This window comes from Vipera berus, assembly GCF_964194415.1.
Source record: "Vipera berus genome assembly, chromosome: 9".
Taxonomy (NCBI): domain Eukaryota; kingdom Metazoa; phylum Chordata; class Lepidosauria; order Squamata; family Viperidae; genus Vipera; species Vipera berus.
Genome location: NC_138212.1, coordinates 26,115,179 through 26,126,035, shown reverse-complemented (window position 1 = coordinate 26,126,035; position 10,857 = coordinate 26,115,179). Strand labels below are relative to the sequence as shown.

The window sequence follows — 10,857 nt, the reverse complement described above, 5'->3', positions numbered from 1 at the left end:
GATTCCCCCCTGCCAGAGTTTGCACCAGATGCTCTAGAACTAGATGCTTTGCAAAGCAGGATGCTTTCCTTCGGAGGAATAAGGAGAGTGGGGCCACAAGAGGCACCTGGGTGGAGGTTGCTGTGCCTAAGAAAATGACTCAGATGTAACCATGTTCTTTTCTCTTTTGCTCAGCACACTGAGCAAGGCGTGAGTCAATGGAATCCAAATGAGCGTGAACAGCCTTCACAAGGGGTAACTCAGCATATTGCACATAGGACCGTGAAACTGTACGAAACCTGGGTTTGGAAGAAGGAAAGAAGAAGAAAACTTGAGCTTGGTAATGTCATGGTAGAGTGGATAATTACGATGATGGTTGAATTTGGAATCTATCCAGAGAGCAGAAAGTTTCTTTAACAGCAATAACCAACTGACAGCTCAGAGGTAAGGATTCTGCCATGTGGGCTTGTTTGGCAAACAAACAGTTGCAAAGAGGATTGTTGATCTGGGCAGCGTGCTAGAACTCCCTGAGACAGGAATGCTCTGCTTCCCATTGATGACAATCCGGGATAGCCCTGGCGAGGGCTGCCTATATTAATGCACAGAGGGGGGTGGGATTTGCGGCCTGCTTTGGGCTGAGTGCCAGGGTCAGAAATCATTGTAATGTTCCCGGATGCAGCTTTTTAAGGAAAGCTCTGGGTATTTCCCATGGAACTAGGTGATGGTGCTACTTTTTTTGACTTCTGTTGTATAGTTCCGTCTGACCAGTCCTTCCCTTCTTTAGCAGGCAATCTTATGTCTGTAATCTAATCTTTCCCAAGGCAATGGAACAATGGATGCTTGGATTCTATTCTGCATCTAATTACATTCTATGCATTAATTTCCAAAGCCTGGGCTAGCAGTCTAGAATATCTTCGGTATTTTCCCAAATGGAAGAGTTAAGGTTTCGGTCCTTTGCTGGAGACAGTAAGCCCTTGAACAGTAGACAAGCCTACAAGAGATTGTCATTGTGTAGAAAAAGTCCTCATCAGTATCTGGAGATAAAGTGTGGCTTTGAGAGCACATCAGATGGAAGGTAGAAGTCAGGTTGGTCATGCTTATTCAGTCCAACACACCTTTTGTTTCTTTCTCACTCTAATTATACTTCAGACCATGCTTGACCCACCGCATTGATTCACAGTGACCACCAGTTCAGCTGTGATCCATTGTGATCCCCCAGGGCAGGGGTAGGCAACCTTGGCTCTTTCATGACTGGTGGACTTCAACTCCCAGAATTCCTGAGCCAGCCATGCTGAGGGGAAAGGGAGAGGTTTCCAAGCTGAGCCGTGCTGGCTCAAGAATTCTGGGAGTTGAAGTCCACCAGTCATAAAAGAGCCAAGGTGGCCTACCCCCGCCCCAGGGGGACAGTGTTGATTCTAAGCAAGGGAAGCTTAGTGTGAGCAGCCAGTCCTCCCAAATCTGGAACAACAGAGTTGGAAGGGACCTTGGAGGCCTTCTAGACCAACCCTCTGCTCAAGCGGGAGACCTTATACCATTTTGGAGAAATGGCTGTCCAATCTTTCCTTAAAAATCTCTGGTGATGGAGCACCCTCAGCTTCTGAAGGAAAGAGATTAATTTTTTTTTTTGCATTGCTGTTTTCAGGGCAGCGAGCATGAGTTAATATTTCACTTTCACCAAAACATATAAGCTATAAGAGATTTATACCCTGCAGATGCCTTTCCATTTCCTACTCCTCTGTGTTCTCCATCTTTTTTTTTTTTTTTAAATTCCATTTATATCCCGCCCTTCTCCGAAGACTCAGGGCGGCTTACAAGCTTAGCAGTAGCCTTCATTCTATGTATATGCCTGCTTATTAGGGCTTTCACACACACCTCAAGCGGCATTATTACAAAGTCAGCTTAATTGCCCCCAACAATCTGGGTCCTCATTTTACCTACCTCGGAAGGATGGAAGGCTGAGTCAACCTTGAGCCTGGTGGGATGCGAACCTGCACTAATTGCAGGCAGCTGGTGTTAATGTGAGCAGGAGCTTCCTCTCTCTCAACTGATGCTGCCCTGGCTGGATCCCTATCCAATGGCCACTGTCCTCTCCTGGCACTGCCCTGCCAGAACGCTCAGTCAGGAGGAGGATGCTGAGAGCGCCTGACCCTCCCCCTCCTCTGCTTGCCCTGGAGAAGAGCGTGGTTCTTCCTCCAAAGAGAACTGCTGGGTGTGGGAAAGACACCCCCCCCCCCGGGGTTGAGATGGGCCCACTAGTCTTGCAGAAACCTCTGCTCCACAGCTCCTCAGCAAGGACCTGCCACTCCCCTGGAATGGCAAAACAAGCGGGCAGGCAGAAGTGTGGACTCCGGTCCAAGCAAACAGACACTTGTGGACCAGGACTGAAGGTCCGTGTCTTGCTGGAGCCAGGAAAAAAAATCCCATTCGATTAAGTGAGACATGGGGGGGGTGTCCCCCTCCCCTCCCAAGCAATTACAGTCATTAATGTATTAATGTACTTTTTACAGTGGCACAATTATTACAGCTGTTGACCATGTACAAAGATAAAACATGTACTAATTATAAAAGGGACACGGTGGCTCAGTGGGTTAGGACACTGAGCTTGTCAATCAGAAGGTCGGCAGTTTGGCGGGTTGAATCCTGACTGCTGTGTAACAGAGTGAGCGCCTGTTACTCGTCCCAGCTTCTGCCAACCTAGCAGTTCGAAAGCTCGTAAAGATGCAAGTAGAAAAACAGGGACCACTACGGTGGGAAGGTAACAGCGTTCTGTGCGCCTTTGGTGTCTAGTCATGCCGGCCACATGACCACGGAGACGTCCTCGGACAAGCGCTGGCTCTTCGGCTTTGAAACGGAGATGAGCACCAGCCCCTAGAGTCGGAAACGACTAGCACGCACGTGCGGGGGAACCTTTACCTTACCTAATTATAAATACAAATAAACTCACAGGGTTGTTTTCACGGGAGAAACAGGTGGAGGAAGGCATATTAGATATGTTGCCATCTTAAGTTGCAGTGAAGGTGCACCCACCCACAGCCAGGCTGGCACAGAAATGCCTTTCTCCCTTTTTATGCCTGTGCTGGAAACGACCCTTCAGAGTTCTGCTTGAACTGATCCTGAATCTTCCACTTCTGCTCCACCTCTGAACATTATCATCTCAAATACTTTGAGCAAGCATAGAACCTGATGGGATTAAATGTGTATATTCCAGACACAAGATATTCCAGGGCAGGATTGGCTCTGAACCAAAAATTCCCCAGTGGGTTTTGGGGAAACCCCCCCCCCCCCCCGGATCCATAGGTTTTTCAGGTAGTAGTATCATTCCCTGAAAATAGCATCAACCTCTTGTTCAACCATCATTCTGTCCTTTGCTCCGTGTGGTGGGTTCAAAGCATTCAGAGAAATCTCCATTCCCATCCGGATAACTGAGAAATCTTAGAAAACCAGGCTGGAGTCCAAGCAGGGCTATTTTAAAAAGATTTCACTCAATATAACAGTGGAGAACAAATCAGCTAAATCAATATAAACATAAATATATAAATTTGTGCCAGATCTTTTTTACGTTAACAGGCACTCAAGTAAGCTGTTTTTCTAGCCTCTTTTATCCTTTTGTGGTTAAGAGATGAAGAGGTAAAGTTATCTGGCCTATCCTTCCTCGGCTGGCTCCAGTTAACAGAATTCCTTCTCCCCAGGATAACACCTCCGTTCACCCACCCTCCTAACTTCATCAGCCATTTTTTGCAAGGTGGGGGTGGGGTCAGTCTTGATGCTTGGTGACTGCTTGGACTAATCCCTGCAGTTTTCTTGGAAGGTCTTTTTCGAAGTGGTTTGCCACTGCCTCCTTCCTAGGGTTCAGAGGGGTTGACTGGCCCAGGGTTGCCCAGCTGGCTTTGTGCCTAAGGTAGGATTAGAACTCAGGGTCTCCCGGTTTCTAGCCTGATGTCTTAACTGTTACTGGCTCTTTCAACAGACAGCATTACCGCCCCAACAGAGGAGAAATGTATATTTATATGCTGTCTTTCTTCTATCGCAGAGCTAATAGCCAGTCCCAGTGGATCCAACATTCACCTCCAAAGAGAGACGGACTCTACACATCCATAATTGGGGTCCCAGGATCTTCTCATTTTGGGGCTCAGGAGCATGGATGCTGCTCCAAACTCACAGCAATGGCCTGGGAGTCCTTTGGGTCACAGGTTCAAGTCTGCTGCAGATTCTCATATTTTGAAGCTCTCCATGCAGCCATAAAAGACACATTCTGTTTACTCAAACTAAGCGGCGCTTAGTCTCTCTCTCTCTCTCTCTCTCTCTCTCTCTCTCTCTCTCTCTCTCTCTCTCTCTCTCTCTCTCTCTCTCTCTCTCTCTCTCTCTCTCTCTCTCTCTCTCACACACACACACACACACACACACACACACAGTTTGAGGAGCACTTTTGCACTTTTACTGACTAGTGTATCTTCAAGTGGTCATCGGAGTCTCCAGGCCAAGGATTGGTCATGAAATGGGTCTGCCCCAGACACGGGATTTCACAAGAAGGAGGGTTATCTCACACCTGCATTCCTTTCACTTAACCTGTTCTTAATTCTGTTCTTTACTCCCCAAAGAAAAGGAGAGTAAACTGCTATGGCTGCACTGTACCTTCTTTCAAGATGTCTGCAAATGCAGCCTGGTGCTCCTTTGGGGGCACCTTTTGAGGTGCTGCTCAATCATCCCCATCCAGAGTTCCGTGATGCTCAGCTGAAGAATCGTCCATATTTGGTGACGCATTCAGTTCTGGGCAAATCATGCTTGCCTTCCTAGGCAAACCAAGTGGGATTTCCACAAGGACCTAATGGTTTATTTGAAGTCTACACACGGGACGCACATTTGTTGAATGAGGCAGTGTCAGGGTAAGTGCAAACAGATGCTCCACACCAGTAGCATCGGGCAGCCTTGAGCTCTGCCTGGAGAAGGAGGCAGGTGTGTGGGGAGATGGCCCCACTCCAGCGGTTTGCTCAAGGGTGCAAACTGAGCCAAGGGGCAGGGAATCTGCTTCGTAAATTTGCTTTTGTGCTGACCAGTCCTGTGCTCCGGGCACTGATGATGTGGTTTAGTTTTGCAAACAGACCATCGGCAACAATCCTCACTGCTGGCCACTTCATGTCTCTTTGTGGTTCAGAGTAGACAAAGCAGACAACCATTTGTCTGAAATGGTACTATAGGGTTTCCTGCCTGAGCAGGAGGTTGGACTAGAAGACCTCCAAGGTCCCTTCCAACTCTATTGTTGTTGTTGTTATCATTATTAAATAATCATCATCATCATAATCATAATTAAAATTAAAATCAAAGGGTGTGTTGTTCACCTCCTTTTGCTCATGGAGCTGCAGCAGAAAACGCATCAAATGTACTTTACTGGATCTTCGGCTTCCCCAGAAAAAAGGTTTAAAGGTTTAAAAAGAAGCTCCAAGCCCTGCTGGAATCACGGAGGTCTCTTTCTGTTTCCGGTAGCAGTGAGATGTTAAGCTGCAGCAGCAGAGCAGTTTGAAAGCTGACTGGGTCTTTTTTCAGAAAAACAGATGTTCCAAGTTATCCAGAGCCATAGAAAGGGAAGGAAATGAAGCCAGTCCTTAAGATTCAGTCAACCATTAACTGCCTCCCTTTTTCCCTTCCAGCTTCTGGGCACGAGCAGAAGACTGCTAGCAGACTGGTTCTTGCTCTGCACAGCGCCCCCCCACCCCCAGATGGGACAGTTCCCAGCATTCTTGCCCGTTGCTGATGGGGCAGAAGCAGGTGGCTTGCATCTTAAGGTTTCTGTGGCCTGGAATGTAGATTACAGGAATGATGTCTCACCAGATGTTGTGTACATACAGACTTGTGTTTTTGATCAAGCTCCAGATCCACTAGGAGAAGTGGGGTGGGGGGAACACCACAGGCTCATCTTTTAGCCTTCCAGCCTTCCCACTGCTGGGAAGCTACTATGCAGCTTGGACTGTGTGCACTGGTGGTTTTCCTCAGCCTGGCGGATCTGGCAGATTACATCAGTAGCACCAGGACCCCGAAGAGCAAATGGCACAGTCAAAGTACGTATGACCGCCCTCCATTTGCATGCTCTCCTGAGGCTACATTTCCAGGCATCCAAAATGCTCCCAAACATTGGGGAGCAGGAGTGGGGAAGGGAGGTCCAAAGGGATGGGCTATCCAGATGAGGGGATAGAAGGGGAACTCATCAAAGTTGCAGACGACACCAAGCTGGCAGGAATAGCCAACACCCCAGAAGACAGGCTTAAGATACAGGAGGATCTTGGCAGACTTGAACACTGGGCGCTATCTAACAAAATGAAAATCAGTGGTGAGAAAAGTAAAGGTTTTATACATAGGCAAGAAAAACCAAATGTACAGGTACAGATTAGGAGGTGAAACCTGCCTCATTAGCAGTAACAATGAAAGGGATTGTGTAATCCTAATGAAAATCACTTCAATATGAGCCAGCAGTGTGCTGCAGCCACCTAAAAAGCCAATGCAATCCTAGGCTGCATTAACAGAGGGATAGTATCAAGGTCATGTGAAGTATTAGTACTGCTTTGTAAGGCCTTGGTAAGACCACACCTGGAATACTGTGTCCAGTTTTGGTTACCATGGTACAGAAAAGATGTTGAGACTCTAAAGAGTGCAGAGAAGAGCAACAAAGACGATTAGGGATCTGGAGGCTAGAAGATATGATGTATAGTGGGAGGAACAGGCTATGTCTAGTCTAACAAAGAGAAGGACTAAGGTTGACATGACAGCAAACTTCCAATATTTGAGTGGTTGTCATGGAGTAGAGGCAGTTGACTTATTTCCCAAAGCACCTGAGGGCAGGACAAGAATTAATGGATGGAAACTAATCAAGGAGAGATCCAACCTAAAAATAGAGAGAAATTTCCTGAAGTGAGAACAATTAATCAGCAGAACAGCTTGCCTCCAGAAAATGTGGATGCTCCATCAATGGAGGTTATTAAGAAGACTGCAGGAAGCACCCTTATTCTGAATCAAGCACAACCCTTCTAGATGCCCATTTCAGGAAATGAGCTTAAATCCATCCCATTGCTGAGGAGGATCAAAGAAACCTGTAAGCAGCCCAAGAAAATGCATTATGATTTACACAAGATATGAATTAATTTTTCTGCTACAGAGCAGGTCATAGGGGGGGGAGTGTTTAGGACTGATCTACCAATCATCAGTAAAGATGAATCCAAAGGGATTTTGTTGTATTTCCACCAAACTGGCAGGTAACAGGTTTCTCTCTCCTTACCCTAGTTGGCACTGGGGTCAGCCAGGGCTGTGCCAAAGGCTGTGACCTGTGCTCTGACTTCAATGGGTGTCTCAAGTGCTCTCCAAAACTCTTCATCCTTCTGGAGCGCAACGACATCCGCCAGACCGGGATCTGCTTGCCCTCGTGTCCTCTGGGCTATTTTGATGTGCGCAATCCTGACATGAACAAGTGCATAAGTGAGTCTTTTAGGGGTGGGAAGGAAGGACGGTTGCATGTCCTCAGCTTCAGACCAAGGGTGACTGACAGGCCAAGGCTGTTGCCAAAGGAGCCGTTGTCCCTTATTACAGAAACTGCTGCTTCTGTATATACGCCGTTGTCTGCAATTTCAGTTGTGGAGTAATTGGCACCAACCAGTGATGATCAGCAGTGAAAGTACCAATATTCATTGAAGGAACCAATTTGGGTGGTGGTGGTGTTCTCCTGAAATGAAAAGGATCTGAGAGATCTCAACAGGTGCTCCTGTAAATGGGACATAAAAGGCTCTTTTGCATGAATTCAACTTGGATCAGAATGAGGAAAGATTTCTTTAGCAGGACGCCTAATCAATGGCTAATTGCCAATGTGCTGATTAATGAAACAACAATGGGACAGGCATAGGCAAAAGAAAAAGAAAAAAAGAGGAGAAAGAGTTCACGTTGACTTCCGAACCGAGTAGATGTGCAGTAGATTGTTGCTCCTGTTCAAGAAAGGGTTCCTTAAAAAAGTCTTCCCCAGCGGATGTCAGTTTGACTTTCCTGCGAAAGCTGGGAAGGACCAGACAGGCTTCCGTCTAAGGTTGTTGTGCCAAGAAACTGTTGTGGTCTCGGCACCCCACAGTTTTCTGCATGCAGGCAGCATCAACCCAACTAAACACAGGAGACTCCGTAAATCACTTTGGTTGGCCTCCAGTTGCAGGGAAACCAGGCCCCAAATTCTGGGCAGAAACATTGCATTTGAATGGACGATTCTTCCAAGTTAACTCTGATTCTTTCCCACCCGCACAGAATGCAAAATTGACAACTGCGAGGACTGTTTCAGCCGAAGCTTTTGCACAAAGTGTAAAGGTGGTTTTTCCTTGCACAAAGGAAGGTGCTATGCCACCTGTCCTGGGGGCTTCTCAGTGGCCAACGGCACGATGGAATGCAGCAGCCCTGGTGAGTAGTGCAGTGTGGCAAAGGCCAAGGGTTGTCTGCCTGAATCAGAGTTAGGCCTGGGAGGGTGAAAGGCGCATGGAACATCCATCACGCAGGGCACGGAAGGCAGCCCAACACCATCAGCTTTGGAGCAACATCCTGGGTAAGAGGCAGGTAGTGGAGGAAAACACACTCTGGGGTGAGAATACCCCTCTTCTCATGTTTTAATTCTATAGGGAGTTTGGATTACATTTGGCCAGAGTAGCCAGAGATTTGGGTGACACCTACAGGTAGAATCATAGAGTCCTAGGGCTGGAAGGGACTTTGGGGTCTTCTGCTCAAGGCAGGAGTCTTTATCCCATCCTGAACAAATGGTTGTCCAATCTTTTCTTGAACACCTCCAGCGATGGAGCGCCCACAACTCCAGGAGGCAAGTTGTTCCATTGTTTGATTGTCCTCACTGTCAGAAATGTTCTGCTTAGTTCTAGGTTGGATCTCCCTTCAATGACCTTCCACTCATGGCTTCTTGGCCTATCCTCAGGGGCTTTGGAGAATAGGTCAACCCCCGCATCTCTGGGGCAGCCCCTCAAGAACTGGAAGACAGCTATCATGTCATCCTAGTCCAGGGGTAGGCAACCTCGGCTCTTTTATGACTCATGGACTTCAACTCCCAGAATTCCTGAGTCAGCTATGCTGACTCAGGAATTCTGGGAGTTGAAGTCCATGAGTCATAAAAGAGCCGAGGTTGCCTACCCCTGTCCTAGTCCTTCGCTTTTTAGCCAAGACACACCCAGTTCGAGGGTGAAGCCTCGTTCTCCCAGCCTGAGGGTTGGCTTCTGAATGTTTCACTATCAGGCTAGGGAACATCTTCAGCGGTGTGTAGTGGACGTCTGTGTCAGTGTCCTACTTATATAGGGGCTTCAGGTGTGGGAGCGTCAAGTGAGGGCCTTGTGATGGGCCAGGTGTGAGTCATCAGAGAGAGGCTTGTGATGGGGAGGTACTTCAGGTAAGGATAGTTGGAGGGTGTGAATTATCAGTGGGTCAGCAGCAATTCCATCAACAGGCATACTGATCTACAACCAGCATATGAATCCCTCAGAATCCAAATCAATCGAACAGCCATCCGGAGACAGCACCAACCCTCAAGTCCCCCCTTTCCCCCCAGCAGTTCATCTTCCAATGACCCTAACCCTAGCCTGGTAGCGAAACGTTCGGAAACCAACCCTCAAGCTCGGAGAACGAGCCTTCAGCCCCATCCTCCCCCCCCACCCGAGCTACAGATATTCGCCACTATTGCAAACATACCCACTTCCCTGGACTGAATAAAACGTGTATTTGTCTCTCTTGCAGCCTTATGTGAGATGAGCGAGTGGAGCTTATGGGGAGCCTGTTCTAAGAAGAGGCAGCTGTGTGGATTCCGGTGGGGCCAGGAAGAGCGTTCCCGGAAAGTCCTCCAAGCGCCCTCAGGAGATGTTCCCAGATGTCCCGCTACCACAGAGCTCCGCAGATGCTCGGTGCGGAGGAACCCGTGCCCAGAAGGTGACGGGGACGCTGCTGCCTTTGGCCTTTGTCCTGTTGGGCAAAAGACCTGGTCATCTCCTACATCTGATGAAGAAAAGCCATGTTCTGCCATCCCTTCAGGATAGATCAGACTAGGAACCCAAAGTTATGTAGATCAGTACCATTTTCTTTTTGTAAAGCTATGGTAACAGGATCTTGCATGTCTGAATGTGCTTCCCCCTCCCTCTCTTTATCTTTGTGAGAACCGGGGAGGGGCTTGTCTGAGGCGGTTACTCAGGTTAGAAGTTCTGCACCAGACTCAGTTCTCTCTCATGTGACCTTTGTCTTGGTAGCAGCTCTTCCTCCTCCTCGGGGACCTTTCCTCTGCCCACTACACGCTCGTCTTCAAACCCCACAAAATACAGGTGGAGACTGAGTCACTCTTCTGCAGCCAAGGGGAAGGGAGACCGTTCTTGCACCATGTCATTGCTCCTCTTTTGTTTGGTGACAGGATGGGGGAAAAGGAAGGAAGGACAAGGCAGACGAGACCCCACAAAGGAGGAGAGAAATCACAAGGCGGCTAAAGAAAGCCAGGCTGGCATCAAAAGAAGGAAAGGCTTCTTCCAGGGCCCTCCTGTGCCTGCAGCCTCTGCCTAATGGATGCCTACCCACAGCGTGCCGATGGGGAATCTCTGCTGCTACATAATCGGGCCGGAGTATCGCACTGCCAACAGAGACGCTCAGCACATGTGACAATACATGCACCGACACGGGTCTTTCTGTATCAAGCGTCAGAAATAGTCATCCTTCTTGGGAAGCAGCAGTTTTTCCCAAGACTTTCCTGAGTATGTCAGGAAAAAGAGAGGGGGGGGGGAGAGAGAGAGAGGGAGAGAGAGGGAGAGAGAGGGAGAGAGAGAGAGAGAGAGAGAGAGAGAGAGATTGAGAGAGAGAGAGAGAGAGAGAGAGAGAGAGAAGAAAAAT

At 48.2% G+C, this 10,857-nt stretch overlaps 1 protein-coding gene across 1 annotated transcript; it reads left to right on the top strand.

Moving 5' to 3' along the window:
• Positions 1-5,929: 5,929 nt before the first annotated feature.
• On the top strand, positions 5,930-10,022 carry RSPO1 (R-spondin 1; the record flags this gene model as incomplete). Its single annotated transcript, XM_081334872.1, has 4 exons — positions 5,930-6,032; positions 7,249-7,440; positions 8,248-8,397; positions 9,727-10,022. 4 exons carry the CDS (start codon positions 5,930-5,932, stop codon positions 10,020-10,022), a joined length of 741 nt encoding a protein of 246 aa, XP_081190998.1.
• Between the last annotated feature and the right edge of the window lie 835 nt (positions 10,023-10,857).